The 27,912-nt window shown below is 49.9% G+C and overlaps 6 protein-coding genes across 21 annotated transcripts in view; 4 read left to right on the top strand and 2 right to left on the bottom strand.

Annotated features, from left to right (window-relative positions):
- LOC117592458 (potassium channel subfamily T member 2) overlaps positions 1 to 10,560 on the top strand; it is an 81,930-nt gene extending 71,370 nt beyond the window's left edge. For 4 of the 16 annotated variants that reach the window (XM_034286272.1, XM_034286270.1, XM_034286283.1 and 1 more), the window contains 15 exons: positions 250 to 624; positions 2,083 to 2,394; positions 2,456 to 2,606; positions 3,118 to 3,639; positions 4,275 to 4,380; positions 4,446 to 4,661; positions 4,730 to 4,893; positions 4,964 to 5,075; positions 5,148 to 5,333; positions 5,403 to 5,609; positions 7,855 to 8,058; positions 8,422 to 8,627; positions 8,693 to 9,038; positions 9,914 to 10,102; positions 10,155 to 10,560. In XM_034286272.1, coding sequence (XP_034142163.1) covers positions 250 to 624; positions 2,083 to 2,394; positions 2,456 to 2,606; positions 3,118 to 3,639; positions 4,275 to 4,380; positions 4,446 to 4,661; positions 4,730 to 4,893; positions 4,964 to 5,075; positions 5,148 to 5,333; positions 5,403 to 5,609; positions 7,855 to 8,058; positions 8,422 to 8,627; positions 8,693 to 9,038; positions 9,914 to 10,102; positions 10,155 to 10,448 — 3,590 coding nt within the window. In that variant the 3' untranslated portion in view covers positions 10,449 to 10,560. The remainder of the gene's footprint in view (positions 1 to 249; positions 625 to 2,082; positions 2,395 to 2,455; positions 2,607 to 3,117; positions 3,640 to 4,274; positions 4,381 to 4,445; positions 4,662 to 4,729; positions 4,894 to 4,963; positions 5,076 to 5,147; positions 5,334 to 5,402; positions 5,610 to 7,854; positions 8,059 to 8,421; positions 8,628 to 8,692; positions 9,039 to 9,913; positions 10,103 to 10,154) is intronic. The other 12 variants (XM_034286282.1, XM_034286279.1, XM_034286278.1 and 9 more) reach the window with 10 other exon arrangements.
- A 1,644-nt stretch (positions 10,561 to 12,204) lies between these two features.
- Positions 12,205 to 19,904, bottom strand: LOC117592460 (nidogen). Its single transcript, XM_034286286.1, has 11 exons — positions 19,213 to 19,904; positions 16,857 to 17,336; positions 15,368 to 16,786; positions 15,023 to 15,290; positions 14,827 to 14,969; positions 14,351 to 14,760; positions 14,121 to 14,278; positions 13,348 to 13,602; positions 13,099 to 13,273; positions 12,754 to 13,038; positions 12,205 to 12,698 (listed from the first exon to the last, which is right to left on the bottom strand). The coding sequence occupies exons 1-11, from the start codon at positions 19,465 to 19,467 to the stop codon at positions 12,434 to 12,436; spliced, it is 4,113 nt and encodes a 1,370-aa protein (XP_034142177.1). The 5' UTR covers positions 19,468 to 19,904; the 3' UTR covers positions 12,205 to 12,433.
- Positions 13,691 to 14,315, top strand: LOC117592475. Its single transcript, XM_034286316.1, has one exon. The coding sequence runs from the start codon at positions 13,761 to 13,763 to the stop codon at positions 14,106 to 14,108; it is 348 nt and encodes a 115-aa protein (XP_034142207.1). The 5' UTR covers positions 13,691 to 13,760; the 3' UTR covers positions 14,109 to 14,315.
- A 2,944-nt stretch (positions 19,905 to 22,848) lies between the features above and the next one.
- LOC117592471 lies at positions 22,849 to 23,705 on the top strand. Its single transcript, XM_034286307.1, has 4 exons — positions 22,849 to 22,998; positions 23,077 to 23,190; positions 23,250 to 23,409; positions 23,464 to 23,705. Exons 1-4 carry the CDS (start codon positions 22,882 to 22,884, stop codon positions 23,682 to 23,684), a joined length of 612 nt encoding a protein of 203 aa, XP_034142198.1. The 5' UTR covers positions 22,849 to 22,881; the 3' UTR covers positions 23,685 to 23,705.
- Positions 23,706 to 23,720: 15 nt separating this feature from the next.
- On the bottom strand, positions 23,721 to 24,760 carry LOC117592467 (uncharacterized protein C16C10.8). The gene has a single exon (XM_034286303.1). The coding sequence runs from the start codon at positions 24,659 to 24,661 to the stop codon at positions 23,783 to 23,785; it is 879 nt and encodes a 292-aa protein (XP_034142194.1). The 5' UTR covers positions 24,662 to 24,760; the 3' UTR covers positions 23,721 to 23,782.
- Positions 24,761 to 25,190: 430 nt separating this feature from the next.
- Positions 25,191 to 27,714, top strand: LOC117592463 (ribonuclease Z, mitochondrial). The gene is made up of 2 exons (XM_034286291.1): positions 25,191 to 26,456; positions 26,523 to 27,714. Exons 1-2 carry the CDS (start codon positions 25,241 to 25,243, stop codon positions 27,599 to 27,601), a joined length of 2,295 nt encoding a protein of 764 aa, XP_034142182.1. The 5' UTR covers positions 25,191 to 25,240; the 3' UTR covers positions 27,602 to 27,714.
- Positions 27,715 to 27,912: the final 198 nt, after the last annotated feature.

Genomic DNA, 27,912 nt, shown 5'->3' with positions numbered 1-27,912 from the left:
CATAATCCTTTGCCCCCCCCACACACACACACAAAACACACACATAAACACACACAGAGCATTATTGATTAATGTAGAGTGAAAGATCTCTGAGAGCGTAGAGCTTACACCACCTACCTAGACCTAGACCTATACCTAGAGCATAACCCATACCTATACACGTGCGCAATAATCGTGTAATGTTATGTGTGAATGTAGCCGATAAAACAATAACCAGAACTACTACCTCATCGATTACAATAACAACAGCAACAACAACAACAACAACAACAACAGTACAAGCAACTCCAACTACAACTACAACAATAAGCACAACTTTCACATCATCAACATTATTATCAGCATCTACAACAACAGCAACAATAAATGCTGGAACTGCCGCCCCGTCCGCAGCAGCAGCATCAGCAGCAGCAGCAGCAGGGACAGGGGCAGGGTCAGGCGCCACCATCATTGCACCAGTGCCGTCTGTTTGTGTTCGTGTGCCCCAGCATAGTCCCAGTTATGAGAGTGGCGGCGCGTACGGCACGAACCACTTGCAACCGTATTCGCATCCGCATCCGCATCCGTATCCGCATCCGCAAATGCAAACTCCAGACAGTGGAGAGTTTGCATCACTATTTGTGCGTGAGTTCGACACCAGAAACCCCAACCCCAACTGCAACACCCAACCCCCCAACACCAGCCACAGAAAAATGAAGCAACACAAAAATACTTCTTTGGTCTTTGTCTTTTAGCTCGTTTTTGATCTCACTCCTTTTCAATCACTCAATCACTCACTAAATCACTCTTTTAAGCCTCATCCAGACAACTGTCTCTGTTCCGTTCCCCTCTTTGGGCTTGGCAGCTTGAGCCGCCTCCCCTCCCCGTCCATTAGCCATAATAACACTTTGCAACAAAATCTGAGAACAAGATTCTAGCCTTGAGGCCTTGATAATAATTTTCAGTTAAGTTGGAACATGCTGCACCTTTGAAATGTTGTTTCAGCAGCATTCAATTAATTATTTTCGTATGCTCACAATACTCACGTATAAATATATAGTGAATTGAAGAGTATCAAATTTGTTGCAAAGTGTGAGGCATTCATGTCAAAATACATTTCCGCTGCACTCAAGCCCACTCAAACACTCACAGAAACACACACACACACACACAACACACACTTTCTCTCTCTCTCTCTCTTCTCTTTCTACTTGCTTTCTTTCACCGTTACTTCCTACGCATATGTGGGGGCCGGGCCGCACCTAGCCACCACGCCTTGTCACATCTTCTTGCTAGCAAAAAACTATTTTTGCTGTTTGCTTCATATTTTTGTTTTGGCTGTTGTTTTTTGCCCGGTTTGCCTGTCTGGCTTTCTCGTACAACTTTTTCTCCTTCTTCGTCGCTTGTGTTTTGCATTTCTTTTAGTTTGTTGTTTGTTTTGTTTATGGCATTTGCATTAGTGTTCTTCGTGTATGTGTGGCGTGTATGTGCATGAGTATTCGGTGTCTTGAAATTCTTGTTAACGATATTCGCAACTCACTCCGGCGACTCCTGTAAAGTTACTTCATGTATAAATAGTTTAGCTTTAATGAAGCAACTGTAAACCATCACAACCAACTCCATTCACACCCACACCCATGCCTCCCCCGACCAGAGCTCGGTAGCCTGTAATTAAGTGTTCCAAAACCATGGCCAACAAGAAAACAGAAAAGAGAGAGTCAACATTTTCGGCAGAGTTTGCACGTTAACTAAACACTTTGGCGAAAGTTTACCGGCCAGCGCCAGTCAGTCTCTGCCTCTGACTCTGTCGGGGACTTTTAATGAGTTGTTTGTGCCTCAGGTTTGTCTTGTAGAAAACCCCCAAAAACCCAGCCACACCCCACCACCCTCACCAGCCCGCCGCCTTTATTTTCTGTCACATTTTCTTCGCTCAGCTGAAATTAGTGGACATGTATTTTGTATAGCAAGCGCCCAAGTAGATGATTCGATTTCAATCGATATCCGAACAGAGCGTTTATCGAAAAGGTAAACCCAACTAACGACATTTGTTCCCTCATCCCCCCCCCCCCCCCCCCCCCCCCCCCCCCCCCCCTTCCTCGCCAGCCTGCGATAATCCGACGGCTGTGATAATATCGGACTCCAGGCAGAACCTCAAGGACACAACGGTGACCCAGACGGCGGCCACGACAACCACAATAACCACAACGACGCTGCCACCACCGCCCATGACGCTGGGCGGATCTTCGGGCATGCCCGGCGGCTCTGGTGGCGGTGGCCACGGAGTGGGCAGCGGCCACAGTCTGGGCACCTCGCTGAGCGTCACACCAGCCACACTCTCCACGGGCAATCATCTGGATGTGCCCTTTGGCAACAATCCCAATCTGCTCAGTCCGGATGTGCTCAACCAGCGAAGAGGTAGGGCTTGAGGGTGACTAACCGTACACACTATAATCTGATATATTTGATATCTGAGCAGGAAGCAGACGTCCCTCGATCCTGCCCGTGCCCGATATGTTCACCTCCTCATCGTTCAGCATTGCCGGCAACGATGATGGCGAGGAGGGAGACGAGAGCGACGATGAGATTGACGATGAGATGCCTTGGCGCTCGCCCTCCGAGAAGATCGCGTGAGTATTCAACCCACATTCACGATAAATCTTACCTCCTTACCTTACCCCCAACAACTTTCCAACAACTATCCGAGGCACCGAATTATCCCTCTCTCCCTGTGTAGTGTCTCTCTCTCTCTCTCTCTCTCTCTCTACATAGATTGTGTATACCTCGTATATGTATCACTAACTGTACTTTTTAGCCAACTAATTGTTTCAAAATGAAAGCAACTAACTAACCCCCTTGAACATGAATCCCCCCACCGTGTACATAGCTAGTACCCCGTGCTAGTAAGAATGATTTTTGCAATCCAAAATGATCGAAGAGAGAACGAGAAAAATATCTGTCACTGTACATATAGAGTAAGCTTCCAAAAGCGTTCATTTTGGAGTGTGAATGTGCAATGAATGTAAATTTTATATGTTGTACTTGAGCACTAGATTCCCCATCCCCAAAACCCTCCAGTAACCCCAACACACATGTACACCGAACTAAAAGAAAACCAAACCCAACCAAAATTCGCAACAGCTGCTTGGGCGGGCACTTTCCCCAATCGCGCACCTATTCGCTCATCATGAGCTCCTCGGAGGATTCGTATCAGCGAAGTTGCAGCTTTTGCAGCCGCAATGCCGCTGCTACTGCCACCGATGCTGCAGCTCCTGCTGCTGCTGCTCCTGCTGCTGTCAGACCGCCTGGGTCTGGTCTGGGATTTCCTCTTGAAGATTTCACCACTACGGAGCAACGCAGGCGTGCCATGAAGAAAAGCTACAGCTGCGACAGCGAGTGTCGTAGTGGTCTGGGGCCCGGACCGGGCCTGGGACTAGGTGGCGGGACTCTGGCCATTTTGGCGGCTCGAAGAAGGCAGCTGCAACAGTGCTGCACCTGCAGTTGCTCCACCACCACCTCCTTCTCCACCACCACGACTACGACAACATCAGCAGCAGCAGCAGCAGCAGCGGCGGCGGCGGCGGCAGCAGCAGCATTCACATCGAGCAGTTCCGTTGAGACGCGTCGCCTGTCGCGTCCGGTGTGGGCCTCCGACTACTCCGGGTAAGTCTGGGGGCAGAGAAGCCATTCTACGGACGCCATTTGTTGAAGAGTTCTTGTCGTTGTTGTTCGTTACTGTTACCGTTCCCGTTGCCGTTGCAGTTTGTGTTGCTTGTGGAGTGTTTTGTTTGCCTGCCGCAGGACATCTTTTAATGACGCCTCCTCCGTTTACCTTGGAAGAGCCGTGTGCAGCATATCCCGGTGCCCATACCCATCCATGCGAGATTCGTTTGAGTGTTGATGTTGCTGTTCTGCTGCTGCAGTTCTGCTTTGTCTTGAGTTTGCTTGTTTTTTTTTGGCTTCTGGGCGGGAGTCAACCTCTCGAATGGGGGGACATGGACATGCCAGGGGGAGGAGAGTACACCTAAAGTTCAACCATTTGCTAATTCGTTTGGTCGTTTTGTAGTGAATGCTTTAATCTCGTTTTGTAGCTTGAATCCGATGTCACCTCTCCCCACACACACACACTTCCCGGCCTGCGCTCTCTTAGTCAATGTCATGCTCGCCACTGCTCGTATCCGTATCCCGGCACTCTGCTTATCCACATCCCAAACACAACTCATTACCTGCTCTCCAGTCCGCCACCTCACGCGAGGAGCACATTCCCATGTAACACGGGCTTCTCGCTGCTATTTCAGCATTGTCAAGGGATTCCCGCCCGTGTCGCCCTTCATCGGTGTCAGCCCCACACTCTGCTTTCTGCTCAAAGAGAAGAAGCCTCTCTGCTGTCTGCAGCTGGCTCAGGTGAGACTCGAGACTCGTGACTCCAGACTGCACTTCAATCAAAATCAATCGGTTATCCTTCACAGGTGTGCGAGCACTGCAGCTACAGGAATGCCAAGGAGTACCAGTGGCAGAACAAGACGATCATTCTGGCCGCCGACTATGCCTCCAATGGGATATACAACTTTATCATTCCGCTGAGAGCTCACTTCCGCTCGAAGACTTCACTCAATCCCATCATCCTGCTGCTGGAGCGACGTCCGGATGTGGCCTTTCTGGACGCCCTCTCCTACTTTCCCCTGGTGGGTATATACAAACGAAACACTTCTTCGCTGAGCTGATTTGGCTTACTTGGGGGGGGGTTACCTAGGTCTACTGGATGCTGGGATCGATCGACTGCCTCGACGATCTGCTGCGAGCGGGCATCACGCTGGCCGAGAGCGTGGTTGTGGTCAACAAGGAGCTCTCAAACTCGGCCGAGGAGGATTCCCTCTCCGACTGCAACACCATTGTGGCTGTGCAGAACATGTTCAAGTGAGTGGCACGAACTAATTGTGGATTGTGCATACCCAATCATTCAATGTGTCCCTACATTCCATTGCAGATTCTTTCCCAGCATCAAGAGCATCACTGAGTTGTCGCAGAGCTCGAATATGCGGTTCATGCAGTTCCGGGCCCATGACAAGTACGCCCTGCATCTCAGCAAAATGGAAAAGGTCGGTAACGAGTTGGCCTCGCCTGCCGCCGGCAGATGTCAGTTGGTTAATTTGCCGCTCACTTCTTTGCAGCGCGAGAAGGAGCGCGGATCGCACATATCGTACATGTTCCGGCTGCCGTTTGCGGCGGGTGCTGTGTTTAGTGCCTCCATGCTGGACACGCTGCTGTACCAGGCATTCGTGAAGGATTATGTGATTACGTTTGTGCGCCTCCTGCTGGGCATAGACCAGGCGCCGGGCAGCGGTTTCCTCACCTCGGTGAGTACCAACTGATGGCAGTCTCTAGTGGATGTGGAGATAATGGAATGGAGTGGGTTCCCACAACAGATGCGCATCACCAAGGAGGACATGTGGATACGCACGTACGGACGGCTGTACCAGAAGCTCTGCTCGACCACTTGCGAGATACCGATTGGCATCTACCGCACCCAGGATACCTCGAATGCGGACACGTCACATGTGAGTAACTCGCCGGTCGATAGATGGGGACCCTTCTCGGCCTTCGGCAGGCATTGTGTGCGCTTGCGTCCATCGGTGAGTCCAAAGCAAAAGGCAAACAAACAGCAACAACTCAAGATTCGGCCTACAGGCCATTCCAATCTGCTCCTTCTCCTTCGCTATTCTTCGGGGTTCTTCGGGGGCCAGAGCCCCCCTTGTCACCTTTCTAACCCAACTAACACGCTCGCTCACACAGACACACTCTCTCTCTCTCTCTCTCTCTCACACATAGCCTGTCCACTCTCTCTTGCTCTTGCTCTAACTCTCTATCTCTTTCCAACTCTAACTCTTATTCTGTCTCTTGCTCACCTATTCGCATCTCGAGTTGCGCTTAGGTACACACACACACACACCAAAACAAATCGAAATTAAAATTTAAAACAAAATCGAGCAATTGTAACCCTAATTTGCGTAGTTCCCCCATTGGTTTTTGTTTTTATTTCTTTTTTGTTTCGTTATTCCTTTAAGTTTGTATTTATTTCTCAATCACACGCTTACGCTTATATATTTTCAATATTAACTGCATTTGGGTCTGACGTCTGCTGTCTGCTGTCTGTTCATCCCAAGAAGTTTTTTTGCATTTACCTCCAGTAACGTTAAGTGCAGTGCATAGTCCCCCCATCAGAACTTGTAAAATCTTTCACGCTTACTCTCTCTCTCTCTCTCTCTGTCTTTCTCTCTCTCCAAGCATATAGTGTATAATCTTTGACTCTTCTTTAAGTAAATGAGAGTTCTGGTAAAGACATAGATTTACCCAATAGGCAAGTAACTTATGTGCTTGATTCCACCACCGGAGAGTTAACCCACCATAAAAACAAAAATCATGTTAATTAATTATATTTACAACTGCATAAATGAAGCATCTAGCGTGCTGATTCTGGCTTCAGTTTCCCATTTATTATTTATTTTTACTGCCAGTTCCGTCCATTTGCCGTTTCCTTTCAAAATCATTTTTCATTCGACTGAAACACACACTGAACGGGGGGGAGCCCAATTAGCATATGCAAGAGTTGTGTGAGCATTTCTGATCAGGTCATTGAAATTACCAACAATTACCAACAACACAGTTGAACAGTTTACAAAAAAACCGACAAAAATTGTACCAAAAAATTAAAAGAATTGCGTTTGTATTGGACCTGACGCACACGCACGCAGTGAGTCCCCCGTACCCCCCGAAAAAAATACAAGGAATATCCAAAAAGTAAAACAAATACCAGCTACACTTCATACAATCTCATAACCGTATGCTTGACCCCCCCCATTAGCCACCACCCGGCCACTAATTGTGTGTGTGTGTCTGTGTTTCTGTGTGGGTGTGCGTAGTACTAGCCTTAGTTGTGTGTGCCCCTACGGCACCGTGATGTAGTAGCCATAGTTTCACTTTCTCTCTATTTGTTTCTCTATTTTGTCCTGCGTGACCTGTTGGCTGCTGCATGTTTGCTTATTTCGACTTTAATTTGTTTTTTGTTGCCGTTTGCCGTTTTCCGTTTGCCGTTTCTGTTTCTGGTACCGCTTCCGTTTCCGTTTGTTTGGGCTTGTTTCATGTTGTTTGCATGCCGCTTTTAATTAGCTGATTGCATTTTCTTGTTCTGTTCTGTTCTGTTTTGTTCTGTCGGGCCTTGGCCTGGTCAACCCACTGTCCTTTTTCAAGCATGCAAAGTTCAACAGTGTTCAGGGAGCTCATTAAAAATGCCTGCAAGACGAGTTGGCAGAGTAGAAGAAAGGCAAGCATCTGTGGGATAATTGGCAAAAAAAAGCAACGAGCAATAATTACAATTTCATCAGATTAGAAAATTAAGTTTCCCCCAGTGGAAATGTACGAAATATTCTTAGCAAAGCATCCCGCCTTTCAGCTTGCCTCCGCACTTTTCTGCTACGTGTTTTTCTGTTTTTTTCTCGGCTTCTTGGATCAATAAATCGCGTCAATTAATTTCCTTAAATGTTGTTTTCATCATTTAAAAGTGCTTACATCCCCCTCCCCAGTCACTTCCAGGCATTTATGCGTGTTTCTGTTCGGCAGCATGTTTCTACTCGTACAACCTAAATGTTAACTTTTTTGCTGTGGCCAACACCAACCCAAACACAAACACAACACAACACACAAAGCTAAACCACCGCCATTACACTCTCTCACTAATACACGAACACTGCTCACACGTACAGAGAGCAGTGCGAGCGGTTTGCCGTTTCAATTAAAAACCAATTAAATATGTAAATCATTTTGTGTTTAACCGAACCTCATCGAAAAATTTGCATACACCAAAACAAATCCATGCCCCAGTACGACGAGGAAACTGGCACACCCGACTCCACCAAGGACTCTACGGAAATGCTGCGCGGGGTCACCTACCGACCGCCACCCTCGGCCACAGGTGGGGCCGGGGCCGGGGCCAGCTTTCGGTCCCCGTCGCAGCCGACGCCACAGCAGCAGCGCCAGAGGTCGACCAACTGTCTGGGCGGCTGCTCGGAGCGTAAGGGATCATCTGTAAGTAGCATTCGATTCGAGAGCACTTTCCATTTCACCTCTCCCCCAACTCAATTGAACTCTACTCGACTCTGACCCAGCTCAATGCTTGGTTTCTGTGTGGGTTAATGGTTGTGGCTTAGTGGGTTAGTGATTAATGGTTTCCCCTTTACACTGTTTAAGGGTTAAGGTAGGTCGTCTTGATTCGCCCTCTGGCTTTTGCAGCATGAAGTTTTTATTATCACCAGCATGTCTCACAACAACAACAACAACAACAACTAAAACAACTACCACTGATGGATCCGCGACGTTCTGGATCAACCAGAACTTTATTAAACGAACAAACATTCGCTTGGAGTAAAACGTTTTGGCTTCCTCTTTTAGTACTCCATCAATCTGGCGGACGAGGCCAAGGACAATCATGCACAGCAGATCGAGCGAGCGGAGATTGCCAATCTGGTGAGGAGTCGCATGGAGTCCCTGAACCTGCCCACCATCGACTACGATGATGTGAGCGAGAAGCGGAACCACTTGTCGTATGTGATAATCAATCCGAGCTGTGATCTCAAGCTGGAGGAGGGCGATCTCATGTGAGTTTCAGCAACTGTACAGCAGAGCCACCACTCATCCCTTTTCTTTTTACTTTTCTCTACAGCTACTTGGTGCGGCCGTCGCCGTTCTCGGCACAAAAGACCTTCGAACGGCACAATTCGCGTCGCAAGTCGAACATCTCGTTCTGCTCGAATATCAATCTGGGGGCCACTTGTGGTCCCCAAATGCAAAACATGTCCAACACCGCCGTCGGAGCTGGATCGCGTCGCGGCTCCGGCATCGCCGGTTTGAACCCCATGCAAATGCAGAGCGTTCAGACTTTGGCCGGGTATGGATCATCCTCGCAGCGCTGTACCCCACCGATGCAGCAAATTAAATCGAATTCTCTTTCTCTACCCGACAGTCCGACGGTGGTTGGCAATCAGCGTGGACGGAGTAACTCATTGCGGGTTGGCTATTATTCCTTTATCCAACACACACCCACCCACACACACCACCACCACCACCACCACCACTGCCCTTTCCCACTCTATCTCTATTTGTTTGTTGATTTTATTCACTTTCTTCACGTTGGTTTGTTCAATTTCCGTTGGGAATCACACAAAGGGAACCAGTTGGTTCGTAGCTCACTCTGCGGTCTCCAAGATCAAAGCGTATTATTGCTGTAAATCATCTCTAAAGATCGCTTTATATGGCTTACACACTTTGACCTTTGCCTGTGTGGACCGCAGCGGAGACGCTGTCCTGGGGGAATGTGAATTAGGGCTGCCCATGGGCCGGCAGCTCCAGTTCGCAGTCCGGCAGTACTCACACCTCGTTATCTTAGTTAAGTTCTTAACAAATTGGCTAAAACAAACTAGTAACTACACCAATGCTTGCACTTACACACAAAGCATCAAAATTCTCGTATGAAAGTTAAGCCGCAAAGCACTCGTCCGATCAGCAACAGCAACGCAGCATCAGACGCAGCAGCAGAAGCAGCAACCAAGAGCCAGCCAGAAGCAACAATCCACGCAGAGCACTACGCTGCCTTGACTCAGAATCTATGACTAAAATCAAATCAAAACCAGAGAGTCAAACGTAGAACGAGCAGCAGCAGTGCTGATTCTTGTGTATCCATATTTCCTCCATGGTTTGCCCATTTGTTTGCGTGACTTTGAGTAACTTTAAGTGCAATTTCAACTGAAAGTATAGCCAATTTGTGTATGTGTATTGTGTTGTAATTGAATATTGTTGGTATCACAAGCACCTGCGCTGGGTTTACTCCACACACTAATCCGGACCACTGTTGCGTGGATATTTCCCTGCTCCTTTGTACTTGCAGATCGACAACGATATACTGCTGCGGCGTTCCTCCTCGCTGAGGCAGGGACTGCCCAGTGTTGGCGTCAGTCATGGCCGGCGAAAGTCGTCGCTGGAGGAGATCGGCATCAGTCACTTCACGACCCTGATGCAGGCCACGAACCACAGCAATCCCATCAAGATCTCGCTCAATGGCAGCATTGGCATGGAGGTGAGTTACAGTCACACCAGAAAGTCCCTCCGATGACTAACGCCTGCGGCAGAACCAGATTTCCCTTCAGGTTACACCGCCAGAGGAACCCACGCCCATGCTGGGCGTGCCCTGCATGATGGGTGGCGGTGGAGGAGGCGGCGGCGGCATAAACCCATCCGGAGCTGGATCCTCAACTAGTGGCATGCTGGGTGCGGGCTCCTCGCTGGCCATCAACACGGCAGATCTGGGACCAGGTCCCAGCACCTCATCGGGCGCTGGTAGCTCGCTGCAGCCACAGGACTCGCTTGGCCCACAGTCGTCGCAGGTGTCGTCGCCTCAGCATTTGCAGGGAACGATCGTATGATACAACCTGATGTGGGGGCGCCGTCTCCGCTCCTCCATGTCAAAGAACAAATGGATATAGAACACGGCCCCCACACACAGACACAACCGTAGAGATAAGTTCTGAGAGCAAAAGTATTAGGAGACCAAAAACCAAAAAAAACCAAACCCGCCCAACGTCTGTGGTGTGCGTCCCAGTCCCAGTCCCCCAGTCCCCCAGTCCCAGTTCCTCCCTCGAAGGTTAAGCTATGGATATACATATGTATGATAGATTACGTAGAAGGAAGTCTCTAAGGAACATGCAGTATAAGTATAGGAGTAATTATTACGAGTATTTATGCTTTAAAAACAAACAAAGTTGAGGCAAAAATTGTGTTTTGGGAACAAGATATGTAGTTAAACTATTGGATAGCATACGAATGATGATGATCTAGCTAACTGTACTGTACATACAAAACTATACTATACATAATGTATGAGAGCATACGACCCGACCCTAATCCGTTTCCAGCATATCCGAGGAGCATAGCAAACTCTATGAAATTCTAAGTGTATATACCCTAGGTATAGACTAAACAATTCGGCACCAATTCGGTGCGGCTTAACTTCCTCCTCACACTATCTACTATATATACCACATATATGTAGATACTTATATGAAGGTGCTATCGATGTCATGTACTATACACACAAACACCAAACACCAACCACACTCACACATATAATTATTGTACCCAAGTTTTGTAAAACTCTTTGAATTGTTTTACACAACGGGAAGAAGAAAGTATATATATAAAAAACAGAAATGGAAAAGGTTTTCATAACGTAGTTTGAAACGGGCTTTGGTATACTCAAATGCTTTACAAAAAAAAAAAAAACCAACCAATTTGTATATATATACATAGAAACACTAGAGATATTAAGAACCAACCAAACAGCATTCAAGAGCAAAACTAAAACCACTATTAGAGCATTGGCAAAACGCAAAACGCAAAACGCAAAACGCAAAACAACAGAAGCTAGTACCTAGAGCTTAGAGTTATCTAGAATTAAGAGTAGTTACCGATAACCTATGTTACTCCGACCCATTGAGAGTGTCGGCAACTGTACCAAATTCCAATGAGCTATACACAAACACAAACACTACTATCGATAGATGTAGAGTCTAGACTTAGGAAACGCAACTGCAACTCTATTGAATTTTGAAGACACATCCCAAGTAGAACCGCTGTAGTGGTTGTGTAGCTGGAGAAAACCCAGGTGTACCTACACATACTATCACACACCCAAAAACACACTTGAAAATGTTAGTTAAAGCACAACAAAAAGCAGTTTTATAAGGAAATTTTACTCAACTCAAATGAGGAAGGATTGAAATGCATTCCAGTGTCTCAAACGCAAGCATAGTTTAAGCTACATATATCTATGCCCCTAATCTCACAACCAGATACTTATTTACATGCATAGATCTGTACAAACACTCATACATACATCATGTCCTTAGGTGATTGTGTGTAACTGTGTACCAACTAAGTAGCACAAACATAGATCGAACCGATGTCTCAATGTACAAACAAAAGATAGAATACTAAACCGCATCCTGGCATTGGCGGTATCATTAGAGTTAGAGAATATAAACTTGCTGTAATATTTATCGATGCTCTTTAAGGCATGCCGAACAGAATTCACAATAAACTCAAAATATAGTTGGAAACGCTGCTGTGGAGTGTGAACTCCAAAGAGGTTTAAGTATCCATCAGTTTAGTTAGGCAAAGTTGAGGATTTATTTTTATTTCTAGACCCACATGCGGGTGCTTACTTTTATTTTGTATTAAGTTTTCAGTGTTGATTTACATAAAATGGCACACAGGCATTCCTAGTTAGTACATTTAATTTAGTTAGCGTTTCTTAACTCTTTGTTTTGTTTGTATTTTCTTTGTGTTTGTGCTTCTCTGTATACGTATCGAAAAATAATTTGTCAATTTAGAGTTGACTCTTGACCTTGACTCAGTAGCCGGGATAGGGCGATGGCTGCTGACTGCAGCCGGTAGAGGCGCTGGTGCACTTGCAGCTCTTGCCCGAGGGAGCCTTGCGGTTCACCAGACAGAGTCGGGCGTCTGTGCAGCCTCCATTGTTGATCTGACAGGGGCTCTGGTACTGTGGACAGTTCTGCTCGACGACCGTCATGCCGTACATCTTGTGGCTGCCAAAGAATGGGGTCTGAATGGGCTTCTGGCGGGTTCCCAGGGCGTCAACGCTCTCCAGTTTTTTGCTGGAAAGTATATCAATCAATTGAAGGAAGAGCGATAAGGCTAAGTGCTGCTCACGTGGTCCAGTCGGTCCAGTAAAACTGATCGTGGGTAAAGGTGAGCCCGAATGGATAGGACAGCTCGTTGGAAATGGTGCGGGTCTGGCGGTTCTGTGGATGAATGCACTCCACCTTCTTGGTTCCCGCATCCGCGTAGCACAACTCGCCGCTGTTCTCCAGCACCACCAGAGAGTTGGGCAGGGTGACGGCGTCCTTGCCCAGCAGCAGTTCGCGTCCAGTGCCGTCCAAGTCGGAGAACTCAATCTTGGGCGAGGAGCGATCCCAGTCCGACCAGAAAAGCTTTCTGTGAATCGAGAAAAGAGTCACAAATGCTGAGCTTCGTGCATGTGTCGACTGTTCTTACTCTCTGTAGGGATCCACGGCAATGCCGCGAGGATTCACCAGCTGCTTGCTGATAACCACCGCACGCAGCGTGGGATCGTCCAGGCTGGCCACCTCAATTGTGTCCTTGACGGAGTCAGTCCAGTAGAGCCGACGGGAAATCACATCAATTGCAATGCCCTCGGGCGACTCAATGTCTAAGCGATACGGGGAAAGCAAACATTAGGCAGAGCTCCTTCTCCTCCAGAGACCTGGACCTAAGCCAGCTTACCCGTGGTAATGAAGGGACGGGCGTCGGTGCCATCGTACTTGGCACTCACAATCTTCTTGGCCGAGATGTCGCCCCAGTAGACGCGACCCTCCACGCAGTCCTTGTCCAGGCCGATGGCCATCGAGGCCACCGAAATGGGCAGAACATTGCGTCCGTTGAGCGGAACTCGGACAATGACCACGCCCTGGCTGACAATGAGAAAGTCCGAGTCATGCTGCTGCCGCTCGAAGCACACGGAGCCGTTTCCATAGAAACCTGCAAGGAGAAAGGTTAACTAAAAGTAAGTACGAGTAGGCTCTGCCAATTCCAGTTCATTCAGTCTCCATTCTCGACTCGGCATTCTCATATTTTTCTTTTGGCTAAACCCAACAAATTTCCAGTTTCATTTTCGAATCAACCCAAGAGCCCCAAACATGCGTATTGTTCAGAAAATGCTCACGAAGATGTCGCGCCTGTCGGGCAGCAACTCCTTGCGATGTGCAACGATGCGGCATCAGATCGTCGCCAGGCTGAAGCGCCGACCGACTGTGGCAGACCGTCGCTTTATGCAGAACATGAACGAAGAAGTGAAGAAGCCAGGATCGGCCCTGTTGTCGATGCGTGAGTTCTTCATGCATCCCCAGACATGGGACAGGAATAATGGCTACTTTAACGTGGTGCTGGCCCTGTCCATATTCGGCTTTTGCTTCTTCAACTCGTGCTGTCCCAGCGAGGAGAAGGTCGTCGCAACTGACAAGCTGCCAGTCCCGTCCAAGAAGTGAAGACTCACTCACCTTGATTGCACGCGCAGACCAGGCCGGAGTTGGTCGAGTGGCACTTGGCGTTCATGTCGCAGAGCGTGGGGTTGTTGAGGCAATTCTGCTCCTCGATACACACGTAGCCATCGCCATGGTAGCCGGCGATGCACTGGCACTCGTAATTGGCGGGATCCCTGAAAGCAGAGAATATAAATAAAATATTATAATGAACCTCCTCCATTCTCCTGCTGTGGCAGTGAACTTACTCTGTTGGCTCACAGGTGGCATGAATGCCGCAGGTATTCCTCACATTGCAGGGCGTGGGTTTGCTGAGGCAACCCACCAGAGCATCACCCTGATAGCCCTCGAGGCAGTCGCAGTACTGAACGCTCTGCACCGAGTCCCATTTGCAGATGGCATTGGAGCCGCAGAAGACGGTGCCGCAACGGCCGGCCGGCACGCACCTGTCGCTCACATCCCGCTCGTAGTCCTCCTGGCACTGGCACACACCGGAATCACAGAAGGCGTTCTCCCCGCAATGCTCCGCGGCCTCACACTCCGGTGCCAGCTGGCAGCGGTAACCATCGCCCTCGTAGCCGCGCTCGCACACGCACTCGGATTTGCCTTCTTGATCGTTGTAGGTGCACGTGGCATGAGCGTCGCAGATCTCGGGTTTCTACAAGCAGGTCAGGATATATACCAAAAACTGTTGGGTAGAGGTTCGTGTTGTGTCAGTACTTACAATCGCGCAGGAATCATCGATGGGCTCACAAGCATAGCCGTCGCCGCTGAAGCCCGCGTTGCAGGTGCAAATGTGACGCAGCTCGTGATCGTACCAGTCGCAAGTTGCATTAATATGGCAGTTGGCATCCACGTCGCAAGGAACTACAAGAGGTGAGTCAATAAGTGACCCAAAATCAAGTTGCTCCTGCACTCACCCAAGTCTCCATTCTTCTCCAAATCGGTATCCAGCGTGTAGCGACAAATGTGACCATCGTCGGTGATTTGGTAGCCCTCCGGGCAGCGACAGTTGCCGAGAAAGTCGCACGAGGGATCCACCTCCGCATCGAGCAGAATGGGAACGCAGCGTCCGCGCTCCCAGGCCTCGTCATGGCCGCACAGATTGGAGCACTGGTAACCATCGCCAGTGAAGCTTTCGCGGCATGTGCAGCGTCCCTCATAGCAGTCGGCATCGGGAGAGCAGCGCTGGAGGAACGAGATTCACAGAGATAAGATTTATGCAGAGAATGACTGAATGGCCTTGAAATGGTCCTTGCACTCACATAACACTCATCCGATTGTGCGTGGCCCTGTTCCTCCTCACTTGCATTGGGATAGGGATAGGGATACTGGTTGGCATCGGAATTGGCATCTGGATTTGCATTGCGATCAGACTCGTTCTCATTCTCAGTCTCATTCTCGGAGCTTGGTTCATCGACTGCCACCTGGTTGGCTGGAGTGGAGTACTCAATGTTGTCGGCGGTGTTGTCGCCAGCTCTGTCGCTCTCACTGCTGTTGGACAGGCATCTGTAGCCGTTACCCTGGAATCCCTCGGAGCAGAAGCAAGTGAATCCGCCCTCGTTGTTCTCGCAGAGAGCATTCTCATCGCACACATGGGTGCCCAGGGCGCACTCATCCACATCCACACAGACCTCGAGGCCGCGCTCGTCCAGCTGGGCGGCATAGCCGTGGCGACAGTCGCAGCGGTAGGTGTCCTCATACGGCACACAGACGGAGTTCTCCACGCACTGGCCAGTGCCGTCGGTGCAGGCATTGGACTCGGCATCCACACCGATCTTGCTCATGGCGCTGATGCGCAGCGCCTGGTCACGCTCCACAAAGTCCAGGGCGATCTTGGAGACCTTCTGCATGACGCTGGTGTCGGATGGATCGGCCTCGTCGTCGCGCAGGCAGCTCTGGTACAGAATGCGCTGGTCCACCTGGAAGCTGATCACACGCTGCTCCTCCACAAGCTCCAGCTGATGCGTCTGCACGGACTGCAGCTCCCCGGGCCGCACGAAGCGATACTCATCGATGTAGTCGGGCAGGTGGAGTGTGGCACCCGACTGAACGGTTGGCACCTCGCCGTAGATTTCGATTTTGACGGCCAGCTGGTCCCAGTAGTTGAGGCCCTGGAAGGTCTGATTCACGTGCAGCGTCTCCCCCGACTCGAACTGGATGCGCGAGATGTGCTCGTAGTCGCCGCCCGTCAGCTGGTAGCCATTCGAGGCTCCATTCACCGACTTGGCGAACAGCCAGGGCACGGTCGTGAGCAGCGGCAGGATCAGCCGGATCTGGGCACCCTGCTCCACGCTCAGTGGGTTGATGGTCGTGTAGGATCTGGCATCGGTGGTCACAACGTACGACTGCAGCTTGGCCTGCTCGTCCACCGGGCGGCCGTTCAGCTCACCCGCCAGCGTGCCCGTCACACGAATGGGCAGATCATTGGCCAGACAAGCCTTGCCGTTGCCGTAGAATCCCGGTTCGCAGACGCAGCAGTAGCCCTCGGCCTTGTCGTGACACTGCGCCTTGTCGTGGCACTGATGTCCATTCGCCTGGCAGCTTTGCGCCAGAGCTGGCGACTCTGTCCAAGTCTCTGCATTGTCGGGGATGCGCACGTTCTGCTGCGCCGCCACTGGAGCCACCTCGAACAGCCAGACACCGGACACACCCAGGTTCGTGCTCTCGCTAAGGAAACGGGCCTGAAAGAGGTACAAGAAATCAATTGGAGATCCCCCCATTGTGGTATCTCTCTCTCTCTCTGGCACTTACATTCGCCGATCCAGATCCATTCAAGCTGTAGTAACGTCCGTCCTCAGCCACGAAACCAGCCTGAGCGCGAATGTCGGGCAGGCCAAGGCCCAAGGACTCGCCCTGGAGCCAGTTGAGGCCGCCCTCTGGGTAGATGAACTGCACAAAGGTCTGCAGTTCGTTGGCAATCAGCGCCACTTGGAACGTGTTCACCTTGTCCGTTTTGGAGTCGAAGTAGCCGACGTTGTGCCAGGTGGCCACAACCACTTGTTGCGCCTCGAATGCGGCCTGTTCGCTGAAGGCGTAGCGCACCAGCTGCGAAGCTCTGTCCAGGGTGGCTGGATCCTTGGTCTGGAATAGCGAGATGGAGGTCTCATCCCCGCTGTTCGATGTATCCACGTTCGAGTAGAAGGCGGCTATCGAGGGATACTCCAGGGGGAAGGGCTGATTCAAGTACTCGGGGAATTCCACGTTGAACGTCAGGATGCCATTGGTATTGATCTGTGTGAAGGGAAAACGGAGACAAGCCCAAAGGGAAATTAGGAAGTGCGCCTCAGGGATCACAGTCAGTTCAAGTGGAAGTACTTGGCATTGCCATATGGCACTTCAAAGAGGCATTCTAGAACCCCTCCGTGAAGTGCTAACGGGCCACTTAACTCCAGAATGGGAGTTCTCATGGCGGGAAGCAAGCAGCAACAAACCATTAACAAGGCGGCAAATGATCATTTGAAGGGATGCGATAAGTGATCTCAGACGGGACTGGGACTGTCTAACTAATTGACTCCCACGCCAGAAGCAGCAACCACATCCGCAATCCTCTGGCTGCAATTAGTTCGATCTAGTTTCTCCCCCTACAGCCCCAACTCCAGCATATCCACAGCGATGCATTCCTTCTACATAAACAACAATTTTTGTGTGTTTGAGCAGAAAGAAATTTGAATTGGAATTGGAATTGGAATTGGAGCACAGGTGTTCGAAATGTGGCAGCACTGACCCAAGCATAAATCTGACTGCACCTCCAGGATAGCCGGCACCACGGGCGCACCTCAGCTCCGCGGGCCGTTGGCATGTTGCAATGTGTCTGCTGCACTGGCAAATGGTTGCCAAACCAAAGCATCTGCCGGGGTGCTAGGAATTTCTTGGCATCTTTTGGCAGGTGATTTGTGTGGCCTTGTTTGTTGTTTCTACGCAATTTGGTTAATGTTAAGAGTCTGTTTGTTAAGAGTTTTGTTTGTAGTTCCATTGGATTATCCACGGACAGACAGTTTGCACGGTATATTTAACCATTCTTCGGGCTGTTGAGGCTTTTGTGTGCAATGAAAGCAAATGCTTATCAGAAAGTATATATGCGAGTTCCCCCATGGGTATAGTACTTTTTGTGTGAACTCTCGAAAGTATCTAACCTCTCTCCCGGTTATTCACACGATAATTGACGATGACGGAATCTATTAATATAATTTTGGAATGGAGCAGCGCTTTGAAGCGGCTGTCGGGCACTTCTTTGCGAGACTACTCCCGCCCGGTTGGAATTCCAACTGAAATTTATGTTTAGTATCTGTGGCCTATGGCCATAATAAAACGCACCGATTCCGATTCTGTGCCGCGTGCTATTTTTCTACGTCAGACACATAAATTCAGTTAATTAACTAACAAATACAAAGCAACACAGACAAAGACAAAAGACAAATACGCTACAAAAATAGGCGACACTCTCGCACTCTCGACAGGCGCTGGCGGAGAACTCATAACTCTCGATGCCAAATGCTGAAACACTCAGAACCAAAATGCTCAGGCAACTTTGGCAGATGGCCAAGGCGGCACAGCGACATCACACATCACATCAGCTCACATCAATGGGTTCTCGTTTTGCCTAGGCTTTTGCCCGCCATCCATGGATATGGACCACCCTCAAGAGCGTGTAAATTGTACATGTGCTCAAAGACTGCGGCTACCTAGAGCTAGAGCATCGAAATATATGTTGATTTTGACACTCGTGGCTGCTGCTGCTGCTGCTGCTGCTGCTGCTGCTGTGTGTGGTGTGGAAATCGGTGTCCGTCCTGTCATGTTTTGCCGAAAATTAATGTCGTCTATAAATAAAATACTCGGAACACAACAAACACATGCTCCGTCAGCCGAAATAGAATGTCTTCCACACCGACTTTAAGCTGGAAACTATTGAACTGTTGTGTACGACTGAGAGTATGTGCATAATGATTGAGCGAACGAACACGTTTATCAGCGATCGGGGTGGGGAATGCCTTATCGTCTGCTGCAAAAATTCATTCAGTGCAGTGCACAATTTTCAAGCTACTTTGTAGCGTGTAGCCTGAATAACTGAAACTGGAAATGGCTCCCCACTGAACAAACTTTTACTCACATAGAGCTGCTCGTACTGCTCGCCATAGAAGCTGATTGGCTGCTCCAATTGCAGGACGGTGCGTTCGCTGTCGCCCTTGGGCAGGAACTGGATGCTGCCCGATGCGGATCCATCGTCGACGAACTCGTACAGCTCATTGGAGCGCAGGCTGTCCAGATAGTGCTCGAACTGTCCGCTGACCAGGATGGGGCTGCAGCACACCACCGCCAGCAGCAGCAGCAGCCAGGAACACAGTTTGTTGCTTAAGTACATCATTTGGGATTATTTGTATGTGTTTTTTTGTGGATTAAGTACGCGTTTCTCGATTTTGATATTTCAAAATTTCGCCAAAGGCATTTTCACGCGAACACACGGAACACAGCACACACCGAACCGAGATGGTACGAGACGAATACTTGAAACACTTTTGCTTTCCGCCCCAAGTTTGATCCAAAAATATAGAGAATTTATAAATAAAGTGCCACTGGCCGCACCGCACTATCTGCGCATAGCAATTTCTATATGCACGGGCTATGGTTTATGGTCTTTGGTCTCTGTCTGTCTGAATTTTTGGAACTGGTCGCTCCAAGTGGCGACTGTCTCCTGCGATTCCTTCTGCTTCTTTCTTGCCTTCTTGTGGCTTTCGGTTCCTCTACACGCGAGACCGAACGAACCGCACGCTTTGACAACAGAATTTCGATTGACTCGCCGCTGCCGCCCTGTGGATTCTTCGGGTCGGGTCGGTGCTCGTCTAACCGTTACATGCGCCACGCCACGGCACGGCACTCCCTGTGCTGTTTTGCTGTCTGGCTGTATGCGTGCGTTTCCCTGTGTGTGGAGTGGATGCCACATAGCGTGAACGTTGCAGGCTGCCTGGAGTCTGCTCCAATTGCCTTGGGGCCGTATGCTTCGGGCTAGCTGTTGCAGTTCGAATAAAATCCACAAATGCCAGAAGATGATTACAATGATTTGATTACGCTGCATTACAAACAGAAAAAGAAACATTCGCATTCGCAATTGAATTATTTATTATTTATATTGGAAGATCATTTTGGAAATAAGGTTTATTTTTTGTGATTTTAGCGCCAGCTCGCCGGGCCATTCGTCTGGATGTTTAGAGCTGTAATGGATGCCCTCCGCCGACTGTCTCTGCACTTGCAACTGATGCCAGGCAGTGATCAGGGATTCCTTTTTGCCGCAGCATCTGTGTATACTGTCAAGCGATTCACTGAGAAGGTAAGGTGTATTACATTGACTCTGCCAGCTGCTCTCTGCTTACCTATGTACATATGTTCGTGATTGTATTTTCAGAGAATCAAAACGCTCTTCGACGTCATGGAGTTGGAGGACGAAGATACACAAAGAGCCGATTTAGCACTATTTTACGATATCGGTATCGTATACCCAAATTGAGCTCAACTATGTGGTCGTCCAGCTGGAGAGCGGAATGCCCTGTGATTGCAGCCTTCTCCCGCAGAGGATCAAGGAAGGCTGGCTGGCTACGAAGTGGCTGGATTCCACTCTGAGAGTTAGACATAATTATTAACATAAGCATACAAAACGTACACAAATGTACATGCACACATATGTAAATGGCCATTCTGTAAACATATTTAATCCGCAATAAAAAGCGTTGCATACTTCTGGGGTGATGTGCTCGCATTTTAGCCAAATTTATGAAGTATCTTTTGGGGGTTGATTTGGTTCGAAACCTAGCTATGTCATTTTAGTTCCAGAAGTGGCCGTTGTTGTAGTGGGGGCGCTACTGTGAACACGACGTGGTTGTTGTACAACAAACATTTTCTTGTTGTACAACAACAACAAAAACAACTTTTTTTGTACAACAACAACAACCACATAAGGGACAACAACAACAGGATATTTGTTTTGTTGTTTTCTCCTTCGTTTGTGGGCTGATCAGGACATGCGACGCCTCCTCGTGATCGGGACAATGTCGCGGATCCTTTGCAATCACTTCGGGTTCAAGGACATGAAGGATAATGCCTTTTTACCGTTGTATTTAAATGGAACCCTTGCAACGCTATAGCTCGGCTGTTTCCTGTCGTATCAGGACATGCGACGCCTCCTCGTAAACGGGACAATGTCCCGGATCCTTTGCAATCACTTCGGGTGCAAGGACTTTGAGGATAACGCCATTGTCCGTTATTTGTAAGTGGAATCCTTACAACGCCATAACTCGGCTGTTTTCTGTCGTATCAAGACATGCCACGCCTCCTCGTAATCGGGAGCATCTCCTGTACCGTTTTCATCCGTCAAGGACCTCAAGGACTGCAGGATATGGCTGTTTGGCGCTATTTTGTAATACGAGTTTAGCCGCCTGAACGTATGCTATATTTTTCTCAATCAAAGCAGCCCCGAAAAGATACTTCATAAATTTGAAATAAATATAATCATAGCTCCCCGAAAGTATGCTATGTTTTTATTTGTAACAAATATTGTATGTTTACAGAATGGTAAATAAGGTACGTCTGTGTATGCTAATGTTAACCTGCGCCTTATTCCGATTCAGTTTCACCATCATAATTCAGCCACTTCGATGGGGAATCGGCACTACTGATTGCAGCAAAAGTAGGAGCCGCCAGCATTCCTCGATCTTCTGTGGGAAGGAGGACATCCGTACATCGGAGAGCTGCGATCCTCAACCTCCATCTTTATGATGTGGCAAAGCGCTTCGATTCCCTGAAAGATATACAAAATAGTAATATATATTAGTGATAAGAGAGCAACAATGTATTAAATACTTTTTACCCATTAAATGATGGTTGTTGGTCTTATTTGGCTGATCTGTGGATGGGGTTGCGCCTAGCCAGTTACGGCGTTCCAATTCCTACTAAATGAACTTCAGGCGGCACGTGCCGCTTGATTGCTCTTGCCCCCCAAATTCTCATCTCCATTCGAACGAAAGACATAGAATCCACACCCAATGCTTACCCCAATCCACAGCTCTGTTGTGCGAGTCAAAAATAAACATACGGGGACTTCTGAGCCAGAGGCAGCGACGCAACGTCTGCGCCTTGACTGATGACGATCGTCTGTTGCCCCGAGGAGCTGAATCTCGAACTGGAACTGGAACTGGGGCTGGGGCTGGAGTGCAGGGAGCGGCAGTTTGACTATTTATGATGCATTTCTCGGTTAATTAGTTGCAGCTGAACGCAGACAGAATGGCCACGGGATGTACGGGGGATGGGATGGCATGGAATGAGGCAATACTTCCGCATGCATTTGTAAGGCATCAGCGCCATCGTCATTGCCGTGGGCATGTCCAACAAGAAGAAAGTGCGTGTTTCGGCGCTCTCCATCATATTTTTTGCTATATTTGGAAGCGTTGAACATTATGCCCCGCTTGATCGGTGATGGATGCCCTCGCCTTTTCATTTATCATTTATCTTCGAGTGCTGCCGCAGGGGCTAATGGAAGTGAAATGCGTTCCAGGAACTGGAGCGGAACGGCGACACAGCCACTGGCACTGCACCCGTGATGCACTCTCCATACATCAAACATATGACCAAATGATGCAGCACTTTTGCTTGGAGTAATTAAACACGTAAATTAAGCCACAAATTAAAAACCATCAAATGTTACGCCAAATTAGCCCGATGCCTTCCTTCCATTCTGAACCATAAAAGCCACCCCCCGTCCGACTCATTGCCACACAAAGCGAATCGGAACATGAGACTGCAGCGGGTGGACGTCCGCGCACTGTGGCTGCTTCTCTTTTGCGGTTGGGCTATGGCCAAGTCTGTCCCAGATCTGGACGAGGGTTGCGAACTCAACTCCGATACAATGGTGAATAAACTTTAAGATGACACGTGGGAAGGGGACTTGCAAGTGGATAAAGCCATTCTTCCTCACTTACCCTTGCAGCACGACTTTTGCTGTGATCTGCACGACGAGAGTCCCCACTTCAGCGACTGCCAGATGGAGTGGCACGAGAAGATTCACTACACAACAGAGCAGGAGGAGCAGACCTACATGTTTGTGAGTACAGCCAGCCGATCAATTTGACCTCAGCACCTCTCTGACCTCTCTTCGGGCAGTGCACCGCCGAGTGCACTTTCAATGGCACCGATCGATTCTTGGGCAGCAATCGACAGTCGCTGGATCTCGCAGCGGTGCGGGAGCATTTGGAGAGCGAACTGGCAAACGATGCGGACGAGGAACTGATGTATCGAACCTATATCCAGTGCGATAAGCACGGTGGGTTGCCAATGGCTACAGCTGGTCTGATTCGCTGATCGATTTCCCTTGCAGCTCTCTCGCTGCTGCCCCACAAGGGCGTCAAGTCGCTGGCCAAGCGCATGGCTCGCTTTGGTTGCCATCCCTATGCTGGGCTTGTCATGGAGTGCGTGGCCAACGAGATGATCCTCAACTGCCCGGCCAAGCGCTTCCATCAGACGCCGCAGTGCGTGGAGACCCGCAACCAGCTGCGCCAATGCCAGCAGCTGGTACCTCAAGTACAGATCCTAAAGTGATCCGGAATGAAATAAACAGAGGAACATTGCAAGATGTACGTGTTCAGCTTACAACATTTATTTCCTACTCGTCAACCTATGTTCGACTTCCTTCAGTGCTAGCACGACTTGACCAGGTCCCCATCTAGTCGCAGCGTCGCACACAGCTTCAGTTGCTTGTCGAATCTTTTGTTGAACTTCTTTGCCTGTTTGTCGCTCAGCTCGTCCACAGCCACGTGCTTGGAGTACTTTTTCAGCAGCTTCTTTTTCAGCTTCTCCAGAAAGATGCCGTCGGCCTGCTTGGACACAATCTTGGCCAGCTGAGTGGGCCAATCAAAGTCGCTGCTACTGCCTTCGGATGCCTCGGGAGCGGCTTCCTCTTCTGGTTCGACTGCCACCTTTGACTTCTTCTTGGGAGGCGCCTCTGCCTCCGCCTCAGCCTCCGACTCCACCTCAGTCGTGCCGTTCTTCTTCTCGGCCTTGCCATTCTGAGACGCCTCCTTGGCTGCCTTGGCCCTGGCCAGTTCCTCCTGCTTGGCCTCCTTCATCTTGTTGAGCTCCTTCTCAAGTATGTCCCACACCTGGGTGGCCTGCTGTCGGGGCATGCGCATGCAGTTGCCCACAAAGTTCTCGAACTTTGCCTTCTTTCGGGGCACATTGTCGACGCTCTGCAGCCGCTGGAAGGCGGTGCGCAGCGCTGGCGTCAGGTTGTACTCGCTGCTGTCGAGAATGGCGCGTATGATGTCCATCCAGCTCTCCTGTTTCTGGGCATTCTTGTTGCGCGACTCCTTGGCCACAAAACTCTGATTTTGGTTGGCGTACTTCTGGGCCTCTGAGATGCATTTCGTGTGGGCAACGTACTCCTCGCCGTAAAAGTCTTTGAGGCAGTCCATGCAGGAAACGTTCTTGTCTTTGCCGCGACAACGCGTCTGGTAGTGCTTCTCCACCGACGGCTTCTTCACGGACTCGCCGCATATGTTGCACGTGAAGAATACCATTTCCAGGAGGGTTTTCCTTGTTAATTTTTTGAGGAAATACGAATAAATTTAGCGCCGGCACAAGCCAAACAAACGCACGTGGAGAAGAGTGTGACCGCTGTTCAGTTTACCAGTAACACCGCGGAGTTATCGATCAAGTATACCGACAGACCCTCGGAAATATACCGAAATATGCATCATTTCCAGGGCTGCAACGTGTGCGCCAAGTTTGAAATCATGTAGAATTGTCATCGAAGTACTGTCACTTTAAGTACTGCACAAATTGTACGTTCACTCTTCTTCCGCCAGATGCCGCTGTGTCGAAAGCATTTCTGTGTAGTTGCCGTATTGCAAGATGAATTCAAATTTACTGGATTTTGTTTTTATTGTTGAGAATCATTTCTTATATAGAATGCAACTACTCATATGCACATGTAACAAAAAAAAAATTATTTTCATTGAAAATGCAGTTTTGTCAAACATTCTCGGTCCGTTAAACATGCAAACAATAATTCGACATTGGACAACAGCTGTTCATCGAGTAACAACACGCGACGACCGGCCACACCGTCAGAGTTCCGCGGGGCAAACGAAATACGAATGATTTTGTTGAAATTAGCGAGGACCCCGCTTTATGGAACACTACGAAAACTGAAGATGAGCAGCTCTGTGGCTGCCATTGCCTCGGCCACGGATCCGTTGACGGGGCCCAAGTACGAGCGAGAGCCAAATGTGCTGCGCAAGAAGCTGGCTTCGGTGGTGCCCGGCACGGTGAGCCTCCAGGTGCTCGGAGCTGGAGCCAATGGCTCCCCCAGTGCCGTCTATCTGTTCACGGACCAGTCCCGTTACCTGTTCAACTGCGGCGAAGGCACCCAGCGGCTGGCACACGAGTACAAGACGCGTCTGTCGCGCCTGGAGCAAATCTTCGTGACGCGCAACACGTGGGCGGCTGTGGGCGGACTGCCTGGCCTGGCGCTGACTATTCAGGATGCTGGCGTGCGCAGCGTGGGCCTGCACGGGCCGTCGCATCTCGCCACCATGCTGCAGTCTATGCGGCGCTTCGTTGTGCTGAAGAATCTGCAAATGCAAACGGTTGACTGCACCGCCGGCGGCTGCTTTGAGGACTCCATTCTGAAGGTGACTTCGCTGCCGCTGGAGAGCGTGGAGGATCCGGAGAAGGTGGTGATCAACTACATCTGCCAACTGAAGCCCCGTCCGGGTGCCCTCAACTTGGTCAAGTGTGTGGAGAAGGGCGTGCCGCCGGGTCCGCTTCTGGGGCAGCTAAAGAACGGCCACGACATCACGCTGCCCGATGGCAAGACGGTTCGCTCCGTGGATGTCACGGAGCCCGGCGAAACGGCGCTCTCCTTTGTGTTCCTAGATGTGCCCAGTGAGCACTACCTTGGCGGACTGCTTACCCATGCCAAGACCATCAAAGATCTGGGCGAACAGCAGCTCACGGAGGTGGCATTGGTGGTGCACTTTACTCCGCATGAAATCACCTGCTGTCCGGGCTATCAGAGCTTTTTGCGGAGCAATTTCTCGCCTGGCACGCAGCACATTTACCTGAATTCCCCACACAACCAATTCTCGGGTTACGCGGCTGCCCACCGCATTCAGCATCAGCTGCACCAGCTGGCGCCTCAGATATTTCCACTCCTCAGGGAACAGCTGCCCTGCCAGAGTCAGAACCTTAGCCATAACCTGAAGAAAACCAAGCTGGATGAGGCAGACCCCGATGCAGAGGCGGATGCAGGCACGGAAACGGAACAGGGCGTGGTGTCCATGACGAGCTTCCATCTGCGTCCCAAGAAAGGTGAGTACCACTGCAGATATCCATTCTGATCCACTGATCCACTGATCTCACTTGCATTTCGCATAGGTCTCGACCAAACCCTGGCAGCCAAGCTTACGCCAGAGGAGTATGTCAAGGAGACGCATGCCGTGCCCGGCTTCACGGAGCTGCTGGCCAAGCTGAAGGCCCAGACTGACTTCCCAGCGGTATCGCCAGCCAGCAGCTACCCAAGAATCATCTTCCTGGGCACGGGCTCCTGCATTCCCAACAAGACGCGCAACGTCAGCTCCATTCTGATCCAGACTGCGGCAGAGGCGTTCATGCTGCTCGACTGCGGAGAGGGAACGTACGGACAGATTGTTCGGCTCTATGGCAGCACAAAAGCCGCAGAGGTGCTGCGGCAGCTGCAGGCTGTGTACGTGTCTCACCTGCACGCGGATCATCACATTGGACTGATTGGGTTGCTGAGGGAGCGCAGGCAGCTGTCCCCGATGGCTCCGCCGCTTCTCCTGTTAGCTCCACGGCAGATCGAGCCATGGCTGCAGTTCTACCATCGCCAGATCGAGGAGATTGAGGATGCGTACACTTTGATGGGCAACGGAGAGCTCTTGGCCAGCCCCCTGACAGGAGAGGCAGTGGAACCGTTGGGCATAACTGCGATTGCCACCTGTCTGGTCAGGCACTGCACCAATTCCTTTGGCGTGAGCCTCACCCTGAAGGCAAAACACGAGGGAGAGCCCATCAAGATCACTTACAGCGGCGACACCATGCCTTGCCTGGACCTCATCGAGCTGGGACGCAACTCCACAGTTCTCATTCACGAGGCCACCATGGAGGACGATCTGGAGGAGGAGGCGCGCATCAAGACGCACAGCACCATCTCCCAGGCCATCCAGCAGGGACGCAACATGGGAGCCAAGCACACAATTCTCACCCATTTCTCGCAGCGTTACGCCAAGTGCCCGCGCCTGCCCAGTGTGGAGGATATGCAACAGGTGGCCATCGCCTTCGATAACATGCAGGTGACTGTGGAGGATCTGCAGGACTATCACAAGCTCTATCCCGCGCTACTGGCCATGTATGCGGAATATACCGAGGAGCTGGAACAGCGGGCGGTCAAGCGAGAGCTGAAGCAGGAGCGAAAGCGAAAGTTGGCCCAAACGTGACGTGGCCAGCAGCCAGAAGGATGCATGTAGTTACCGGTCTACAGTTTAACTTATGTTAAGAAAGGAATGTCAGTCAAATCCCAAATGAAGAATATATAATTTGTATACACTCAGAAACTGTTTTGGATATTTGTACCTAGTGTAGAGAAGTTACACAAATTAGTTAAAGTTGCTAAAAACAGGCGAAGATAACATTAACTTAGCTGCTTGACTGATTCTATAGTTTGTTTGCGTCGTAAAAGATATAATTATCTGGAACCCCATCCGCAGGCATCCCTCTTGCTTTTCACTTAATTCTATTCCATCAATTG

This window comes from Drosophila guanche, unplaced genomic scaffold (assembly GCF_900245975.1).
Source record: "Drosophila guanche unplaced genomic scaffold, DGUA_6, whole genome shotgun sequence".
Taxonomy (NCBI): Eukaryota; Metazoa; Arthropoda; class Insecta; order Diptera; family Drosophilidae; genus Drosophila; species Drosophila guanche.
The sequence above is the reverse complement of the archived record's forward strand: the minus strand, read 5'-3'. Positions and strand labels throughout refer to the sequence as shown.